The sequence below is a fragment of the Panthera onca genome, chromosome B4 (assembly GCF_046562875.1).
Source record: "Panthera onca isolate mPanOnc1 chromosome B4, mPanOnc1 haplotype 2, whole genome shotgun sequence".
Taxonomy (NCBI): Eukaryota; Metazoa; Chordata; class Mammalia; order Carnivora; family Felidae; genus Panthera; species Panthera onca.
Window position 1 is genome coordinate 60,814,375 of NC_138345.1, and position 21,901 is coordinate 60,836,275.

At 39.7% G+C, this 21,901-nt stretch overlaps 1 protein-coding gene across 2 annotated transcripts; it reads right to left on the reverse strand.

The window, feature by feature from the left end:
• Window positions 1–9,494: 9,494 nt before the first annotated feature.
• Window positions 9,495–21,490, reverse strand: PTHLH (parathyroid hormone like hormone). Of its 2 annotated transcripts, XM_060658064.3 has the most exons (5): window positions 21,378–21,490; window positions 21,019–21,047; window positions 20,703–20,825; window positions 14,311–14,733; window positions 9,495–9,969 (listed from the first exon to the last, which is right to left on the reverse strand). In XM_060658064.3, the coding sequence occupies exons 3-5, from the start codon at window positions 20,801–20,803 to the stop codon at window positions 9,960–9,962; spliced, it is 534 nt and encodes a 177-aa protein (XP_060514047.1). In that variant the 5' UTR covers window positions 20,804–20,825; window positions 21,019–21,047; window positions 21,378–21,490; the 3' UTR covers window positions 9,495–9,959. The 2 variants fall into 2 exon arrangements, with proteins under 2 accessions (XP_060514047.1, XP_060514048.1); XM_060658065.3 differs by lacking the exon at window positions 21,019–21,047.
• Between the last annotated feature and the right edge of the window lie 411 nt (window positions 21,491–21,901).

Genomic DNA, 21,901 nt, shown 5'->3' on the forward strand with positions numbered 1-21,901 from the left:
CAGCCCTGAAAGGTGTGTGGTAACAAGAAACCCCAGAGAAGATTGCGTTCTGCTTTAAACCTGTCTTAATATAAATGAATAGTGCGTTACTTCTTTATCTCACTTATCTCTGTGATCTTAAAGTGATCTTAGCTGCTCAAATAAGTTTAGCTGCTCACAGACATTTTCTGAAGTAGACAGATTGCTATTGGAGAAGAGGGGAAAATCAGGAAAAATCAGAAGTCAGACTTGTTTTTGAGAAGCTTTTAAATCCAAGTGACAGAACCTAACCAAACTAGTTTAAGAAAAATAAGATTGCTCCTCCTCCCCCGGCTCCTTGCCATCTAACTAAAAACTTTAGGAATAGGTGGATCCAAGGCACAAACCGTGGTTTTGGGGTTATCTTTTTTCATCTCTCTTTTTTTTTTTTTCTGCTTTTCTTTATAAGTTGGCTTCTTTCCCTCCTATACTGGATAGCTTCCTTCATGCAGTTGGGGCAATGATGAATATGAGAAAAATGTAGACATTTTTCTCACAACCTAAGACTGCAAAGGAAGCAAGAACATTATTCCCATAATTCCCAGCAGAGATGTTCGGGGAGAACTCAATTTTGAGCATGTGCCCATCCCTAAAGCAATCACTATGGTCAGGGATAATGGAGTTCTCTGACCAAGTTTGGGTCATTTGCCAACTCTGTGTATTGGAAGGTTGTGTTAATCCTCCTGTCCCACCAAAACACATAGAACGAAGACAGGGTGGATCCCTGAAGAGGAAGATACAAGATGATTTAAAAAATTATAAGTCTAATATATACATAAAAGAACACATGTTAAGGATTTATTCTATGCAGTAGTCAATGAACATGTTATGACGTGTTCAAAAAAAGATTGAAACGAATGTGCAAATGGAAGCAAAACTTTTTTTCTAAGAGTGGGGAAAGAAGTCAGTTGAATCTCTACCAGACAGGACAAAATCATAGACAAGAATTATTTTACATTACTGTCAGTTACCTACAATTCACAGAATTATAAAATAACTTGCCACAGAATCAGAATCTGATAACCTGGAGGAGTTTCCTCTAGAATCTAGTTACATAGTTTTCAACTGGAAACACAAATATTTTCCCTACACTGGGAAGACAAACAACATGTGTTCATGAAACAAGGGATGCAGTATTTGAAGGAGAAATATTTCTAATACCAGGTGGTACCAACAGAAAGCTTACCTAACTTGAATTGCAATAGGTAATCTATTGGCTCTTTGAAATAGAGACTATGCCTCAGTTGTCTCTGTGTCCTGTGTGCCTAACACATGAGAAATGTTTATTAAGGGTGGGCAATGAATGTTAAATAGGGTACCTGCTGTGTGGACTTCCTCTAGAATAATAGAAAAGTATTCCTATCTTTATGTAACCTAGAACCATTTCTGAAACTGTTAGCTCTCAGCTAGTAGAAAAGCCCTGTACTTTTATTACTACAAAATTCATTGACTTTACTTAAAACATTGGAAGTTTGAATTTTTATTATGGATTACCCAAGGTAGACTCTGGTTCTATAAGATATTATTTCTGTGGTAGTTGGCTATGTAATACTAAGCAAGCATGAGGAATTATTATTATTATTACCATTATAACTACAGTAAAAGATGATAGACACTGTCTGGGATTTGCATTAAGGTATAGTCTATGTTGAATACAAGAAATGCAACTTCCACACCCAATGAATAAGATGTTTCCAGATGGCTCAGTTACTCCCAGCTAACAAGATATGTATTTACTGGTCAGTAGGCTGCTGCTGGACCGATTCTCAAAGAAAGACATAAATTCAACAGCAAATAATGGCTAAAAACATATATGGAATAAGAAAAGATATTGGATTGTAGATTGTATTGAATTGTAGATTCAGCATGGCATCCAGAAAGACCAAGTAGTATATGAATTGCAAGCCCAAGAGTCAAATCGTTTAACATACTCTTCTTGGCATTTACTTTTCAAGTTAATTGCTTCTTGATTGTGACACCATAGGAGATGGTGATATCAGGACAGAATCAGACAACCAGCATACTAGTCATCCACAGGAGCAGACAGAATTTATCTGTCTTGGGGCACCTGGGTGGCTCAGTGGGTTAAGCATCTGACTTCCGCTCAGGTCATGATCTCACAGTTCGTGAGGTTGGCCCGCATAGGGCTCTGTGCTGACAGCTCAGAGCCTGGAGCCTGCTTCAGATTCTGTGCCTCCCTCTCTCTCTGCCCCTCTCCGACTTGCTCTCTGTCTCTGTCTCTCAAAAAATGAATAAATGTTAAAAAAAAAAAAAAAAAGAATTTAATCTACCTTTAGGTTCATGGAGTGGCCTTTATTGCTTGGGCATATGAATCTATGTGATTCTTGGAAAACATGGGACAAGGAGAACTGTATTGAGCACTATAGCCAATTGGAGGGACATGGTCTAACAGTCTAGCATACAGTAAAAGGTGTAAAAATAGCTTTTCCCCCATTTAGTACATCAATAAAGTATGTGCAGCCATTACCCTGAGACTTGTGTCTCAGGGCCCAATTCCTTTGGGCAATAATAAATACTTAGTTGTACATCTCTTTAAAAGACTCCCTCGGTGTGAAATGGAAAGACAGCTTGGAGCACGGCAGGATTCTTCTTCACAATTAGCTTGAGAGCTCTGAAAATGGAAGAATATGTAATTGTCTCCAAAAGGTGGGGGGTTTCAGACTTTCCGAGGGAGACATGGGGAGAATAGAAGAGGCTGCGCTACACAACCAAGTCAAGCCAACAAGCCAGGAGCTGGCACATTATCTTCACCTTTGCCCCCAGCTCATTTCCGAAGGGAAAGAAGCGGAAACTCCAGCCAGGCCCCGGGGCATCCACTGCACAGCGCCCTCCCGTGACGAATGGCTGCCGCTTCTTCCCTAAGTCACGTGGATCTCCACGGAAATGTTTTCTTTTCTCTTTTCCATGCAATTTAAAAATAAAACGAGTAACCAAAAGCCAACTTAGAGATGAAAACCCGTTGAAAAACAACCATGACGGCACACTCCTTGTTCGCCCCGCGTGGGCAGCGCCAGGCCGAGCACGCGGCGTGGGCACACTCATCTGTTAGCCGAGGAAATCATTAACTGCTGACATTATCCCTGACTGCCGACTGAGGGAGTAGAAGGGCTCTGGGACGTGCCAAGTGTTCACATAGAAAATCAGCATTCTCCAGGGAGGTGGGGGGAGGGAGAGGGAGGCTTGGAAAAACTGAATATTGGAGTTTTGGAGCAGGTTGAGAGGTAGCAGGAGGGGAAAGATTTCATCTCTGAGGTGGTCCCATTTTAAATATGTTTTAGCCTTCTTACAGAAAGTGGCTCTCTGTATACGTTTACACACCCGCCTGCCAGCCAGCGCTCCCTCGCCCTCCTCTGCCACCCTCCTTTTAAAGCAACAGCTGCTCATTCATGGGACTGTGCAAACACCTGGGCCTGTTGGCCGCGTGTGTGTGTGTGTGTGTGTGTGTGTGTGTGTGTGTGAGAGAGAGAGAGAGAGAGAGAGAGAGAGAGAGAGAGAGCGAGCACACTTCATGAGTTTTGTGGAATATAAGGCCATAGTCAGCTTTACGAGATGCCCTGAAGGGCAGAAGCTGGTAAAACGATGCCCTCACAGGAGGTAGAGAATGGAGCAAAATAGGATTGTGTCACACCTGTGATTTCACTGAACTCGCTGAAAGCAAGACAGACATACTTTTGTCTAAAAGATGTTGATTCTGAAGCAAGCTGTACTGCAACAGTTGTAGCTGTAGTACGTGGAGTTCAGGCTTGGGAGGGCAGGTGAGGCCCGCTTTGAGTCCAGTCTGCTATGTGAGCAGCTGGGTGATCTTGGGCAGTCGTCTAACCTAAGGCAACGCTGTTATCATCCTTAAAATGGAGAGTATCTACCCGAGGCGATTCTTGAAAGCATTGAGTAAAACAGAGTGTCAATTCTGTTAGTGCAAGCTCACAAAACAACCAAGGTTAACTGTATTATTATATGTGAGCTTGGCGTTAGGCTTATTCTTTCTAACATACTGGTTGTTATAATGTTATAAAATGTTGTTACAGAATAAAATTTCCAATGCTTTGGGAACAGGGCAATTAGAATCTCTTACTGTTTCATCTGAAGAGAAAAAGAAATTCCTCCTAAGAAAACATAACATGCTTTTTAGCTTTTACCTGTCGCTAGCCAGGAGGCAACTCTTCAGTATATTGTTTCGTATTACACATTGACAAGGGTTCTACTAAAACTCACGATTAATGAAAGAAAGAATAATGTGAATGTAAAATTACCAAATCCAACCTGGAACGTTTTTTATTGTTTTGCATTTATTTTGTAGAACATGGAACTCAACGTAGTCACTTCCCATCACTTTTTCAATGGCAACCCAGTGAGCTGTCGCCATCAATTACCTTACTCAAATGGAAGATGGATGAGTGATCTTGCTTTTCAGACCCCAAAGCAATGTGGATTTGGCAAGGAGCAGGAGTCACCATTAAAACAATCCATTTTTCAGGGTGACACATTTTGTATTAAATGTCTTCCAGTTTGTAGGAAAACATAATGACATTTTCTGGAAGATGTTTTGAAGTTTAATTAAAAAGCAGTTTAAATTTTTTTTTTTCCAACGTTTATTTATTTTTGGGACAGAGAGAGACAGAGCATGAACGGGGGAGGGGCAGAGAGAGAGGGAGACACAGAATCGGAAACAGGCTCCAGGCTCCGAGCCATCAGCCCAGAGCCTGACGCGGGGCTCGAACTCACAGACCGTGAGATCGTGACCTGGATGAAGTCGGACACCTACCCGACTGTGCCACCCAGGCGCCCCTAATTAAAATGCAGTTTAAAACGTCTCCCTTGTGCTCTGCACTTATAAATATGAGCATATCAGGAACCTACACAGAGATGTGAATGTTCTCATCCTGATGTTGGGTAGCTCTGTCTGGGAACTGTGTACATTAATCTTCTGACAAAATAGCAGTGTGCCTCTTTTGCACAACTGAGCCCTGTGGATGAAATCTGTGCCGTGTATTCATAGGAAGAAAACCTGATATTTTAAATTCTCCTCCCTTCCTCTGGGAGGTTGCTGTATACTCCCCCCAAAACCCTTGCTTCTTGTACATACAGAACTGGAAAAGTTCCTATTAAACCAGACTGAAAAACAAAGGGCACTCTGGTGAACAGTTGATAATTTAGAGCAGTTATTCTCCAAGCCTCTTGTCATTGGAAAAAGAGAATGGCATAACCTAAGAGTCTGAAATTCTGAAAATTCTGACCCATCTCCTACCTCTGGCAGACATTTTGCTCAACTCTGCTTTTCCATTGATTCATTCAGAAACTGAAAGAAATTTTAAATTTTGTTCAATGGATATTTATTGAGTAGCTCTCTGTACTCATGCTATTATTTGGTATTGGGTGGTACATGTTGAATGACAAGGTTCCTGTCCTTAAGAAGTTCACACAATAATTAGGAAAGTAACATTGGTAACTTGGAAGAAAATAGTACTTCTCATCAGGAGTTAACCCGGGACACATGATAATATAATTCATTGAAGTAATACCTTTGGAATCTTAGTATCTACCAGTGTTTAATACCTCCTCTGGAATGTGCAATGGAGTCCCTAGGAGCAGCTCACCATATAGCAGCATTTTTCTAACTAAATAATAAGATATTTAGTAATAGTCTTGTTCTTCATACCTGCTGGGTTATTAAATAAAGGGAACTGACACACATTTGTGACTGGAATGTCTTTTATCCTTTATTTGAGGAAGGAATGAAGGCTTTGCTGGGAACACTTAGAACTCTCAAAGTACAGATGAACCCTCTCAGCTTCAACATCTTATTTCTGTCCATAGCTGATTGTGTTTTTCTGTGGACTTTGTGGTCAAAGGGAAAAATAGCAATTAAACTGTAAGATACTCTAGAATTAAACTCAGATTATCCTAAAGTTAACATCCTGGGATGGCATACATCTTTCAGGATACTTTTTCTTTTTCTTTTTTTTTTTTTTGTATTTCAGAATTTCTTACAAAAGGCATTAACTTGTCTTATTCAAGAACTAATGGGCATCTATTAAACCATATTTCAGTATTTAGTAAATTGATGATAAGATAAAATTGAAGCTATACTTGATTTTGTTCTCATTGGGTCCATTATATAGTGTATGGTTAGAAAGAGTTTTTGAATTTTAAAAAGACTGACTCCCTTTGTTCTTGCTTGGTCCATGCAGAAAGTTAAATAGTTGATTTGCTTAACTGGTACGGAGAATAGGTAATAGAAAATTAAAACTGAGTTCTTAACCATCAAGATGTATGATTGTGCTGTCTCCCAAGACAAGCTTCAGTATTTCTCTGTATTTCTCTGTATTTCTCAGATTGATGCTGCCTGTATTCCAAACTCATTTTTGTAACAAGGAAGAGAGAAGCCAATATTGACTTTAGATATTTCAAGACCAATATTATCAACACTGATTTTGATTCATAACTTAATGTAGCCCTTGAATACATCAGTTGTGTTATAAGCACAACCTAGACTATACCTGTTTTACAACAGGTTGTAAGAAAGTACAGAGGGAAAGGAATAACGGCTTCACGCTTAACTGTCACTACTTGTCTTTTGGAGTTGGACCCCACAGTGTTCTTAATTATATCTTGGTAATTAAATACCAAATTTATGTCTTAATAAAACTGGAGGAAGTTAATAGTGAGTTAGTGGGTTAGGTTTTATTTTCTTAATTCGAGAATACTTAGTTCAACTCACCTTTATTTAAATTGTTACTACCTTATAAACATTACTTAAGGCTGAACCATATTCACTTAGACTGTAATTTGCTAAGAGTTTATTTACATTTAAACACTATCTTAAATTATATATTTCGGTTTTTCTTTCATAGAAAATGACAATGTCATAAAAAATTACAATTTTTTCTTAAATGTTTTTTTTTTTTGCTTCCTTCATCTTCCCACTCCATCCTTTATCCTATGATCTTAGTCTTTTTTTTTTTATGTTTATTTATTTTTGAGAGAGAGAGACAAAGCAAAAGCAGGGAAGGGACAGAGAGAGAGGGAGGCACAGAATCTGAAGCAGGCTACAGGCTCTGAGCTGTCAGCACAGAGCCTGACATGAGGCTTGAACCCACGGACCATGAGATCATGACCTGAACCAAAGTCAGACACTTAACCGACTGAGCACCCAGACACCCCTATTTTAGTCTTTATCATTGCTAGAAGACCTAGGGTATGACTCTAAAGGCAATAATCAATAATGTTTATTAATGTATTAATAATGTTTGGTGAGACTTGATAACCTAAATTCCCAAGTTCCCTCTTCCTTCTTTCCTTTTTAGGAATGGGCTATTTGTGAAGAAAAACTTAAATATGACCTGAATCTGATATTTCCTTGCCTTAATGTCCAAGTTTTACCAAGCTAGTGTTTAAAAAACATATTTTTCAGGACACCTGGGTGGCTCAGTCAGTTAAGCATCCAGTTCTTGGTTTCGGCTCAAGTCATGATCTCACGGTTCGCGATGTCAAGCCCTGCATCAAGCTCTGCACTGACAGCATGAGGCCTGCTTGGGATTCTCTTTCTCCCTCTCTGTCCCTTCGCTGCTCTCTCTCTCTCTCCCCCACTGTGTCTGTCTGTCTGTCTGTCTCTCTCTAAATAAATAAATAAACTTAAAAAAATAGAAAAACATTTTTCATGTGAACAACTTATAAGGATTTGGTATAATCTTAAGATTTAGAGTTTCAGATGGAGTTCTGCAAAATGTGGCCATATCTGTTATGGCACTTCAAACTAGTTGCATTATATGGGATTTAGTGTATTGGCCTTCAACTTCTGAATGCTAAAAACCAAATCCAACAAATTCATATGTGAAGCTAAGCACAGATTCTAGATTTTGCTTAGGTTCAAATAGGTTCACATTTCTTACCAAAAAATAGTAATATGGATCTATTTTGAAGGCTATGGGACTCAAGTGAAAATATGAATAAGTTCAAGCTTTGAATATTCCCCCAAGAAACATTATTCTAATCATATACAGCTCAGACCAATCTCTCCCTGTGTGTGTGTGTGTGTGTGTGTGTGTGATTCCTTTTTAAAATGTTCAGAGAAGGGGCACCTGGGTGGCTCAGTCTGCTAAGGGTCTGACTCTTGACTTCACCTGAGGTCACTGTCTCACTGTTTGTGAGTTTAAGCCCTCCATCAGGCTCTGCACTGATAGTGTGAAGCCTGCTTAGGATTCTCTCTCCCTCTCTCTCTATCCCTCCAACTCTCTCTCCAAATAAGTAAACAAAACTTTAAAAAAAAAAATGTTCATAGAATTTTGGATCATTTCCTAGTTTCTTGAATACAACATTTAATTGTTTCTTGTAAATGTATGTGTGTATAATGTACCCACTAGAATGGGAGAATTTTGAGGGTAGTTGCAGCATATTACTTCTTGCTTGCATCTCCCAAACATCTAATAGATATCTTATAGGATTGGGAGCATAAACAGAATAGTTTCTAAATATGTGCTTGCTTGGTTCATAGGCTTTTTGTTGTGTTTTTACTGACATGTCCTAAGCTACAGACAGTTAAAGAAAAAATTCCAGGAGTGCCTTGGTGGTTCAGTCGGTTGAGCTTCTGACTTCAGCTCAGGTCATGATCTCATGGTTCACGGGTTCGAGCCCTGCATCGGGCTCTGCACTGACAGCTCAGAGCCTGGAACCTGCTTCGGATTCTGTGTCTCCCTCTCTGTCTGCCCTCCCCAGTCTCTCTCTCTCTCTCTCTCTCTCTCTTTCTGAAAATAAATAAACATTAAAATTTTTTTTTAAATCCCTAAGGAAAGATGTTTGTTTTCATCTGCACATAAAGGTAGGAAACGTAGGATGATATTCACAGTGGAAATTGCACATGGCATTACAACGTGCTGTTGGTGACCAAAATCCCCAGGACTGTGAGGTATGAAACAGGAAAGCAGTCTTCCCCTGTGAAGGATTTTTTGAGTTGTCACAAGTATCCCAGATCTTTCCTTTTCTCTGGTAGAATTCTCAAGTTGCTCTTTTCTGCTTATTGTTGTTACTAGTAAGAGCAAGCCCTTTCAAATTAAACTTAACATTGGCGAAAATTACCCCTGGCCTTAAAGTTCCTGAACTGCCTCCTTTTTTTTCCATTTCTGGCTGGACTAAGTTTCAGAGAGTAATTTTTAATATTTTCTCTTGACTTCTCTCTTTTTTTTTTTTCCTGCCCTCTCCTGTCTTCACTTCAAATTGGACGTATTTCATAAAAGGATGTCTAGGTAGTTCAGCCATTCTATTGAATTGAACTTAAATACTGGACAAAACACATTTTAGGCGGTTTTTAAACTAAAAGCTAATGTGAAAATATTGGAATATGTACCAATATAAACATATTATACTTAAGACCATATTCAATACAGTTTAAAAAATTACATCATGTTCCTTCTAGTAGAAATCTTAAAGGGTATATACATAATTCACCTTCTGACTCATGATGTAATTTAGATTATATTTTATTAGACATTCTTTACAAATTTAAAATACTGCTATTTTTACATGCACAGAGGAAAATCAGTTTGGATAATTATATTTAGGCATTATTAAAATCAACCACAAAATAGAGACACTTTATTGTGTCATTTATCAACATACTTGATATGTATATCTAAAGTGCATTATGTTACAAAAAATATAGAAATTCAGCAGCACCAAGATACATTTACAAAATAAATACATCAGTTGACAAAATAAATTATGGTAAATGTGATAATAATAATTGGATTAGCCTTGGCAAAAAAATATTCACAATGACCAATGTGCAGTTTCATAGAGCAATGGGAAGACAGTTTTATTCCAATGCATTTACAGTATTTACAGACAATAAATATTTCTAATACTTTCCATATGTTCACTATTACAGAATCCTGTAATACGTCCTCTGAATGTCTTTGCTAAAGATTTCAATGCCTCCTGAAAAGAGAAGGAAGGGAAAGAAGAAGAGAAAATAGGTTACTTCTCCTTGACAAATAAAAGGGCATAAAAAATAAAGGAACATAGAATCACAATTGAAAAGATTCCAGGGATTTCTTATGAATATTCCCAATAGGAGGTACCTGTGGGATCTGACCCTCCAGAATCTTTGCTACAGGCAGGGTCTTTAATACCATCCAATGGTCAACATAGTACAGAAAGAGAAAGGGCTTGCATTTCTAATTCTATATTCTTTGTCTGAAAAAGGAGACCCTAGGAGAATTTCCCAAAGCTGCCAACTGGAAAGTTTGGGAAGAGAAGGGACACATTTGAGAGTTTGGAGATAAGGCTAGGTTGTACAATCTATCATCAAATACACCTTGCTAGAAGTTTATTCCCCAGTGATGCCTGCCAAGGGTGACCCAAATGTTACTAATTCTGTTTAGGTTTCCATTTGGCCAATCTTTTGCTAAGATAATGACTGTTAAGAGAGTAAAGTGTGTGATTTGGAGTAAATGTTGAAAGGATGTGTAATTAAACAGTATGTTTGGTTGATGATTTTATGTTATCGGTCATTCCTTTAGCTGTCCTTAAACACTAATGAATGAAACTATTTTTGGATTTTAGTTTGTGAAGTCAAAACTAAGAATTATTTGGCTCTCATTCTGCTGGTTTCTAGAAGCGATCTACAATTAGAAATCAGGAAAGCCTAACTTAGAGTATAAGAATCAATTGATATAAAAGCATAAAGCGGCAGTATTTCGGCTCAAGGTGTTTATTACTCAGAATAAATTACCACTTGGGACTGACACCTTTTTTAACCCCTTCTAAAACACCGTAGTCACAGTAATTTAAGATGGACTAGCAACATTTTCTGTGCTTTTCTCTCTCCCTTTCTCTTCTCTTTGTGTAGTATATTTCACTGAATACATAGTAGTTTCTAAGGAAGCAACTATAGAATTGAATTCGATTGGCTGTGCCATTGCATTAGCAGCCAGAGTGTGGGCAGAGTTTTACATGGCAGACCTATATGGGGGTGAGACCCACAGGAGAGCCCATTCTTGACAATTTAGGAACTCTACCTGCAGCTTAAAGAAAAGCAAGTTGAGCATTGAGGGTATTTTTATGTCTTAAAAAAATTGACCTCTTCAACAATAGTTTTGATTGGAATGGTAAAATAGCTCCTAATTGTAGAGAAAATAATTTAAGATTAAATTTTAAATGGCTGGTGGATATGAATGTATGTTATGAATACAATCTTAAAGGTGACTGTAAAACTCAATAATTTGTGTGCTGTACCAATTTTAAAATGTTTTCTTACTGAACAGTATCTAGTGAATTGAACTTAAGAATAACACAGGCAAGGAGGGAATGAAGAGTATTTTCCACAATTATGTTCTCAGAAGGAAAGAAAGAGAAAAGGAATACATTAAGGACCAAGGAGGGGCACCTGGTGGCTCAATCAGTTAGGTATATGACTTCGGCTTAGATCATGATCTCATGGTTTGTGAGTTCAAGCCCTGTGTTGGGCTCTGTGCTGACAGCTCAGAGCCTGGAGCCTGCTTCAGATTCTGTGTTTCCCTCTCTCTCTCTCTGCCCCTCCCCAACTCGTGCACGTGCATGCGCACGCTCTCTCTCTGTCAAAAATAAACGTTAAAATAATTATTTAAAAAAGGACCAAGGAAAAGATCTTTTAATTGTATTTCTCCTTGTCTATCCTGTTGGCTTGTTATAAAAGCACGTATTGGGATAGCCAAGTAAAACATAAAACATGACCTGAAAGTATACGTGTATGTTTAGTGCGTGTCTGTGCGTATGACAACACTTCAGAGTTTTTTTTCAATATTGAAAAGCTTTTGTATTATTTCTAAGTCACTATTTATCAAGAAAAAAATATATGGTCTCAATTAAACGAGTCCTATTGTATCTGGACATCTCATTTGCAACAACAAAAATTCCAAAATGTAATTTCCAACATTTAAACTATGTATTTCCCACTGGTTCACGTGCAAGGAGCCAGACAGTTTTAGTACAGTAGTTTCTCTTAAGAAATACTACTTATATTATAATAAAGCTCATGCTTGCCAGTTCATCAGACCTCTCAGGTCATTGCCTAATAATGTAAACAGACTAAAGACAGGACACTCATAAAACGTTGGTTGCTTACAAAACTTTAAAATAGTTATTCTGAAAGGATTCTATTTGGATTAGAACATTTGCCTGGCCCCGTATATTCTCACCAGTACACTCCTAAATTTCCCCGATCTTCCCTGAACCTCGGTTGGGTTGTACTGGGAGAGTGCCAAGATCCGGCTGCCAAACAAACAGTGCTTTCCATGAATGTCCCTCACAACCGGGAAACAGAAAGGAGAAGCAGAAACGTTCTCCTTCTTCCAGTCCTAGGTCTGGATTTGATTAGGCCGCTGCCTAATTTTTACTAGTCTCCTTTACGAGAGGGGTAGCTTTGGGCATAAGAGTTGATGAGTGCCGAATTTCATTAAATTCCCAGATACTTCAAATCTTAAATAAATGAAATCCATAAAAAAAGTATTTATACTTTTGTTTTTCTAATATATACATGTACACACACAAAGAGTAAGACAATGGTAAAAATAGCTTCTGGCAAAAAAACCCTTGCATTAGCTATAAATATAAGGATCCTTTCTTAAAATACATTAAATATGTGCTTTGAGCCAAGATTCATAGGTTCGGTTACACATTACAGATCCATTAGATATTTGCAGAATAGGTCATTCACTCTGCTAAAGGTTCCTCTAGTGTCATTACTCATTAATTACTGAAGCTGTACTATTTGTCTGATATAGTTATCCTTTTTTACACTATTTAATGATGAGTTTTGTCAACCTGACTCAAAGACAGAAGTGATGGTAAACAAGTTCAAACTCCTGTCTGAAACATCACCCTGTAATCCCATCTCTACTAGTAAGAGGAAAGGCCTGGAGAAGTAACATGGGACTCTAATTAATGAGATCATTAGCTGCATATGACACATCCTTGTATAGTTTCCCCTTTCTTTCAAAGCCCACAGAAGACTTGTACTGAAAAGTAAAAAGGCAAGAAAGATCCTGTTGGTGGAAACATCTGAATCAAGAGGCGACACTAACATAGTCCTGGCCTAAAAATCCAGAAATGGGGAAATCCAGTTCTCAGGACTACTCAGGTCCTTCAGCCATGGAATGCCTGGGTTTTCTAGTTTATAAAATGAGATTAATATTTGCTGCTTTTTTGCCTCACAGAAACACACATATCCAGGTAAACAATCAGCACTAGATCTAAAAGCACCAAAACAACAAGTTGCACTTTATTGTTTACTAAGACAAGCATTTAACCCACGTAATCTCATTTAATCTTCAGCCAACCCTATGAGGTTGTTACAGTTATTGTCTTCATTTCACATAAGAGAAAAATGAGTCTCAGAAAGACCATGTAGTTTGCCCAAGGTTGTGAACTTTAGTAAGTTCAGAGCCAAGATCTGAACTTAAGGTATTTGACCCCAAAGTCAATGAATGCCATTACCACCGGCATTTGTGAGCCAAGGATGAACAAGCCATGTAAATGTGAAGTTTTATTATTTCTACTGCCATACCCTAGAAAATGATTTCAACTTGCCAGTGGATAAATAGATACATGAGAAAAACTTATGTCCTTCCCAAGTCAACATTTAAAAATTTTCAGAAATCATGATTTTTTTTTTTTCACGTGTTGGTAGAAACCAGAGGGAAATTTAATTAAATAAATTCAGAGTGTATGTTTAAATTTTTAACATTTATTTAAATAAAGATAAACTTAAGGTTCAATTAAATGTAATGAAATGAAAAATGTGTCCGACTCAGAATTGTCTATGCTACAGTATTATTCAGTCGTATTTGTAGATTATATCAAAGCCTTCTGTGTTTGCCCCTGAAGTGAAAAAAAAAGTAAAAAATGAAAAACAATCGAGAAAGTTTGCCAAGGTGTGAGAGTAGGGGAATAAATACACTCCTCCAACAAATGATGAAGGTGGTCCCTAGCTTCTGAAGCCTTATGAAAAAAAGAAATTCTTTAGTGGAGGAGTAAAGGATTGGTGTTGGGGTGTGATGGTGGAGGAAGAGAAATGGGTTATTCAATGCTGGTGTGTATAGAGGGCATAGGAGGACACTGTATGAAAGCAGACAATATTCTGAGCCATCTTGCTTTCATTAAGCTTTGAAATTGTGGAGCAATTGATAGAAGGACAGAAAGGGAGGACATTCTAGGTTTGTCCAAGCCACAGTGGAAGGGATGTTACACACCCCAGCGGAGAGCACCGAGCAAAGGCTATGGGGCACAGAAGCCATTTACCGTAAATTGAGCTCCAGCGATGTTGCAGAGATGTCACATGGGTGGTCCCCATCTAGCCCACTCCCAGCCACACCAGAGTTTAGCCAGGCAGACCGAGTTCGCCGTTTCTTTTTTTCCTGCTCCTTGCGTTTTCCAGGTTTACCTTTCTTTTTCTTGCCGGGTGTCTTCAGTGGCTGCTCTTTGTATGTCTCCACCTTGTTGGTTTCCTGAGTTAGGTATCTGCCCTCATCGTCAGACCCAAATCGGACTGGGTGGTTCTTTGTGTTGGGAGCAGGCTTGGAGTTGGGGGAAACCTCCGAGGTAGCTCTGATTTCAGCTGTGTGGATTTCTGCAATCAGGTGGTGAAGGAAGAATCGTCGTCGTAAGTCTTGGATAGATTTCCCCTTGTCATGAAGGAGCTGATGTTCAGACACAGCTCTTTTGCTTTAAGAAAAAAATAGCAGGAAAGAAGAAAATAATACAATTTTAGTTTGTTGGCATAGACCTCAAAGACAAGAGGAAAGCCCTTTAGTTTTCTGTTTGGTTCTATACAGAGCATGAGCTGGAAGTGCAGCCAACTTGTGAAGCAGGGAAAGTGCAGAGTGGGAAGGGAAGTGCAGGCAGCTAGGGGGCTGCAGCCCCAGATCCCATTTATGCCACTCTAGGTCTGTGACTTTGGTGAGAACATGGACATTCTCTGGCCTCATGGCCTCTCTCCATTTAAAAGGAAGGGGTCAGATTCAGAGAGTTTTATATTCTTCTCAACTTAAAACGTTATGATTCAGTTATACTCAGCAATGGACAGAAACCACTGAGATTCTTTTCAGGTTTTTCAGACTTGTGTTGGGAAAATAAATCCAGAAGTCCTAGACTAGAAATGAAAAGGAGGCTGAATTTACTTGAGTACTCACCCGGACACGCATGCATGCGCACAAGTGCATGTTCTCTCTTTCTCTTGCTCTCTCGTTCTCTCTCTCTCTCTCTCTCTCACATACACACACACACACACACACACACACACACACACACTGCTCCCCTATTAGGAAAATAATAATATTGACTCTCAAAGAACAGCATGCTGGGGCGCCTGGGTGGCTCAGTCGATTAAGCGTCCGACTTCGGCTCAGGTCACGATCTCACGGTCTGTGAGTTCAAGGCCCGCATCGGGCTCTGGGCTGATGGCTCAGAGCCTGGAGCCTGCCTCCGATTCTGTGTCTCCCTCTCTCTCTGCCCCTCCCCCGTTCATGCTCTGTCTCTCTCTGTCTCAAAAATAAATAAACATTAAAAAAAAAATTAAAAAAAAAAAGAAGAGAAAAAAAAAAAGAACAGCATGCTGTAGGAATAAAGGCAAACAAAGGCTGAAGATGAAATGAGCAGTAAAGCCTGTCTAGGTAACGACCTAACAGACTGAATTTTAACATAAAATAGATTACAGGCAGCCAAGAACCTATATTTGAAAGCCAAGTGTCAGGGAGAGAATGTCTATTTTTCTGTAGAGTAATGGGTGGTCTCTTTAAAATGGGTTTCTTTGTGTTTAAATTAAGATATTTCTATTTCTTCCCCACATTGAGTTTTTTTTTTAATTTAGAATTTCAGAGGGTATTATCCTTAGTACTTAATTAAAAAATTCACTTTTCTACTTAGCCTTCTTGTCTTAAAAAAATCTCTATGAACAAATATGAAGTGACTTTTCTGTTTAAACAACACTCTAATGAAAATATAGTGGAAAAGAATAAACTAATTTTCCATCAGTCCTTTTAGATGACATCCTGACTCTTGCTTAAATTGTCCATGCATATATTCTTGTATTATCCTGTCTGTATATTATTGACCATATGCAGGGATGACACACATTAATCAGTCATATCATGCGTGCTTCAACTCTACCTCACCTTACTCCAATTTCTACCACTGTAGAGCTCTTCAAAGTGGTTCATTTACAAGTTTCTGAGGGTACTTCACAGGGCGATACCCCATATATTCTTACCTCTCTGACACACAATATCTGGATCCCTCATCTGCCTTCATTAGTTCAACTTCTTCAACTCCTCAGAGAAATGTAACAAATAAAAATAGCATTGTCTTCATTTTATAGATGGAGAAGTTGAGGTTCAGAGAAACTAATGACTTGCCCTTGCCCTCAAACTGAGAACAGACAGAACCAGGGATCCAAAAACCAGGTCCTCTGATTCTGAAACCAAAGATTGCTTTTCAACTTCCTCAGTCCTTTCTTCTGTGGAAGAAGAAGTGTATGTTGAGGAAATAAGAAGCAAACGGCAGGGAGTAAAAAAGCCTGTGGTGAGAACCATGATGAAGGGCAAATGGATAGCAATTTATCAGCTTCCTTGAAGATCAACCTTACTGTTCCAACAAGTCCATTTTCATCACCAAAACAAAGAACTAGGATTTCTAGAAGTTTGGATTTCCACAGGGGGAATGAGAGATTTTCTAGTTCTACTGTGAGTCAAAGAAGAGTAAGACATGAAAATACAGGCATTATTTCTCTAGATCTTATGGCCAGAATACCAGCTTCCTTTTAGTATTTTAGAGTGTGGACCGGCTTTAAGGCATGCAGCTTGTTCAAAAAAGACATGACTTAATGGAAAGGAATTTAACAGGAGCCTGGTTTAAATGAGGCATGAAGGAGTCTCTCTTCCTTTTTGAAGGTGCCACATGTGACTAGATTAAAATTCACTTACTTTATGGCCACAGTTAGTATTCTGGAAACTTTTAATAATATACAGATTTGAGGTTTTGGTATAATACATTTATACTCTCTAATAACATTTTTAAAGAATGGGACTGATTTAACTGCATATTTTATAAGTATTGCAGTTTAATGAGTATCTTTTAGCAAAATGTCACAGTTAAAGAAGTTCTTAACCAACGATCACTTACAGTATCAGGGGCTTTTAGTTCTTTCTCAATCCTGGCAGATAACCACCGCCTCTGTATTGCTCTTTAAATGTATAATACAGCCCATTCTAGCTTAACTCAAAGCCAAAACTTTTAATGGTTGGTATGTTCTAATCAGGCCACCACTGTGTATGCCCCCTCTGCCTGGCATGTATGTCTGTCATCTTGGCCAGCCTGTCATCTGTGAGTCACAGTGCCTTCTTAACCCAAGCACTGCACTTTCCCAGGATGGTTCTCATGAGAAAAGGAGTGATCATTCTATCCTTCTATTTTATAAAAAGCCTACAAAGATGGCACAAGTTTGTCCAGTTTAAAATAGTATATCTCTTGTGGCTTACAAAGTTTCTTTCTGCCTCTTAGGACTTGTTAATCTAAACTGAGAAAACACAGATTTTCTTAAGTGCTAAATCTGAAATGGAGTTAACACAATTAACAGTTCAAAGACTTCTGCATTTAAAATATTGTCAAGAATGAATTTCTGATGGGGCAACTGTGCTCGAGGATCAGGAATATAATAGTATCTTTATCATCAGCAAGAAATTAGATCCATAGAACGTTCTATTTCTTTTTAAAACAAGACATGAACTGACACAAGGGTAAATGACTAGCATGTACAAACTAGATACACATAGGTGGGGAACAATGAATCCACATTCAGGAGGCTTTCAATTTGGATAATTCTGAAATATTTAAGTGGCAAATATGGCCTCAATAATAGTCTATTACTCTGTACCTCTGCACACATTCCACGGCACAGTGGTTCTCATGCATTTATTACACACCTAACATGGTATGTTTATGGTCTTCTTTGATTATTGTAAAAAAAAATTGCAGAAATATGGGTGAAATGCTTAACACGGGTAACTCTAAATTCAGCCAAAATATAGCTCTTCTGCTTTCAAGAAAAATCACTCTCGGTAGTTTTCAGAGAAGAGTAAATGTCCAAGGAGCTATCAAGGAACACAGGGAGTAAAGGGAGGGATAGGATTGCCTCTCCTTACACAGAAGCAGCAGCATATGCTTGTGCTGATGCTCAGCTACTCAGGAAGGAGTCTGGGTTTGAGAAGAAAAGTTCTGTGGTACATGCAAGAGGCAGGGTCCGGGCCTTAGAGTGAGGATGACTCACCACAAGTCCCTTCCAACCCAAATGACTCAGTCAAAAGTTATGCTTTTCATTAAATGGAATAGACCCAGTCTGGCTCCCAAGCAAATCAGCCAATTATGTTTTAGGTTTCTGAATTTGCTGGGATTCCCTGTCTAACTTAGACACAAATGCTGCTACCTGCCCAGAGCCATGTTCATCTGGACAAGAATATCTCGAGGCCTCACTTTGCAACTTCCAATTTATTCATACTCCAGTCCCATTAATTAAAATCCTTTGGACTAAGACAACTTATAATTGCTTCCTTTGCATGGCTTAGGAAGTGGTATTGTTATAGTAGTCCCCCCGCCCCCCGCACCGCCCTCCAAGTTAGTCCCTAGTTAGAAAAAACAGCTAAAGCAGTTTCCTTAATATTTGGCATGAAGAGTAATGGGGAGTAATACAATTTGATTATATGTTATCATTTCTTTCAAGAAATTAGGGTGATTTAATGTAATAGTAGACTAATGTTTTGTCTAGCACAAAAAATTTACTGTTATTTGGCACCAATGCAAAAATAATGACTTGTTGTTTTTTTTTTTAAACTCCTTTTGGCTGCAATAATTTGATGGAACATCTTCATCTACTGATGATTTCAGCCTTCATGAAAAACCATGGCTGTAATTTGATGATCTATTAGCCATTAACTATAAGAATGTTTTGTGGTAGTTTTATAACCATCTGCTGAGTGTGAGTGTTTAACTACAATATTATATTTCACCCACAAACAAAACTATAACAGAGTCTCTGGCTGGTAAATGGTTTCTGATGTGTATTTTGCAAGGTGCAACAAAGAAAGAGTTAAAAATAGCCTTTAGGACAACTTAGCACTATTTTTATGTCATAACTGTGGATTTAATTATGGTCCATTTACTGTTTCTCAAAAGAGAAAACAGGTATTTCTCAAGAAACTTTAAAGAAAAAATTGGCTCTGTTCCAAGACAGTATTTCTTGGCCAGTATTTAAGCATGCTTTTAAAAATTCACTCCTCATCTCTATTAATACATGGATTTTAAATAATTTAAAACAAATCTCAAAAGGAGCAAAAAGTCTAAAGACAATTTTCAGAAATACACCAGCAAAACATTGATTTGAAGAATACAATATAGCTTTATCTTTAGTACAATGTTTTACACAATTTGCCTTAGGAGATTCATAATAGATTTTCATTTTGGTGCCAAGGTTCAGACATGTCTAAAGCAATTTCATTTAAGGATTTTCTGCTCTAATAGTAATAGACCAAGGGCACATATAAAACAGTTGCCTTTTTGTACACCGTTGGGAATTTACAAGGAAGCACCATGAACTTGACTGTAAATATTGGATATTGCTATTTTTATTGTTAGTGTAAAAGCTCCTTAATTCCTTCTCCAGAGGCAAACTCCTCTCAGTTCTGAAACTTTATGGTTTTCCCATCCTGAATACTGAGTCTGCAGGTTCAAGATCACCCAAACATGGTATTACACACATTAACGTACTGCTAGGTCCAACAGATTTGTATTAAGATAGTGTTACTCTACTGTTCTTCCAACTTTGCAGTCATACAACACGGTGATATTGCTCTGGTGTGCTTGGATGTATGATTATGTTAAAGTCAAAATTATCCTTAAAAGAACCACCAGATGAGAATGCCAAAACACAAGTTCTCAGTCTACAATGCAAATATTTGACTGCAGATTAAAGAGCTGTTAGCAATAATTCCAAGAAAAAACAAGTTTCCACACCTAATATTCATTTTGGAGTCAAGCACTCCAGCGTCCCTGAACTGTATCAATACTAATGTTGGAGTTGTGCCATTGCAAAGTTGTTACTACTTTATTATATAATATGCCTTCATTATGTAATGTGGTCCATTTTATATGCTTAAAATTATGTCATTCATAATAAAGTTAGATGTAAGGCTTTTGCATTGCACGCACAAACTGCCACCCACATTCAGCATGTAAATCAAGCGCACACAGACATGTGTACCGTGGCTCCCTCAGCTCCTTCCGAGTTATCTGTCTCCTGTAATCTTCGGGGTTTCAAACCCTTCCCAGGTCCTCAAAGTATAAACTTTTATTTTTCACTAGAGGCAGATCATCTTTGTCGAAAGGAGACTCTGCGCTCCCTCTTTTGGAAACTCGTATCAAATTTGTCTCTTGACCGTAGCCCCTTGAGGTTCAACCAGTTCTCCCGCTGGGGTTTCAAGGACACGGTCTCAACCCCCGGCAGGTAGCCGGATCTCCCTGCTTTTTAACTCGGGCAAGAAGCATCAGTGACCGCTGCGAGCCCTCGGCAGCGCCCCAGCCTGGTGGCCTCTCCCCCTGGCCTTCCCAGCCCTCACCCGGCGCCCAGAGGAGGACGGGGCACTTACAGCCGGCGGCCGAGTTCCTCCACCGAGCGCCCGCAGGAGGGCACCGAGTAGCTCAGCAGGAACACCGCGACGCTCCACTGCTGAACCAGCCGCCGCAGCATCGTATCCTCTCGCTCGCGGGACCTGCAACAGAGTGGAAAGGGACCCGAAGCGTCAGTCCGGAATCTCCATCTCCCCGTACTACCACGCTCCCGCCTTAGCCTCTTCTCAAATAATCTCTTCAACACCAAGGGCATCTCCCAAGTTGCAAAGAAAAAAGAAAGGAAAAGAAAAGAAAAGGAAAAAAAAACTTTCTCTGAAGCCTCTCAGCACTTACTTATTTAGGAACCAGCTACTGCAACTGTGCTTTTTCCAAAACCACACAGGCAAAAAGGCACCAAAAGGGAAGAAAAAGAACAACAACAACAACAACAAATCAGAGACGTTCCTCTGAAATAATAACCACAATGAAATGGTTGTATATATGCATCAATGATGCGCAGCGTGTTTACACCTCTTCCCTATCAATGTCTAATTAATCTAGCCGGCAGTGCTAGGTTCGTGGAGCAGAGCTAACTCCTTCCTAAAAAGAGAAGAAAGTTTCCCCCTCTGAAGTCAGCGTCTTTGCGAACCAGGCCGTCTTGTTCCAGAGCCACTTGTAGAGACCCACATATATATACATAGCTGTCTGTCTACCTCCTCTGGTGGGCTGGTTGCTTCCGGAAAGTTGATTCCACACACCCTGAGAACAAGTTTCAAGTGCGCGTGTCGTCGATCAGGAGGGCCAGGTGGCAACGAGGGCGGGTTAATAGCGGCGCGGAGGGGAGGCGACGGCCCGAGCGGCAGGGCAGCGGCGGCCCCGCTTCACGGGCGGGGAGGCATGCTGGCCGGGCGGCGCAGGTTGGAGGCGAGTTGAAAGCCTAGCAGAGGAATGTTCACACGCTCCCAGGCAAACCTGCCGGAGAAGTGAGCTAGTCGCAAAGAGGTGGCGCCCTTGGAACGCGCGCGGGGCGAGCGAGGGCGCGGACGCGCGGGGGGCGGGGGCGGCGACGGGCGGCCCGAGCGGGCCCCGCGCGGCCCGAGCGAGCAGAGGGGAGCCCTGAGCTGGGAGTGTGCTGCGAACCCCGGAGCTCCCCGCGCCTTCGTCTCCGCCGCTCCCGGCGCTGCCCCGAGCTCCGCCGAGCCCCACCCCAGAGCGCCAGTCCCGCCGCGCGCAGTCC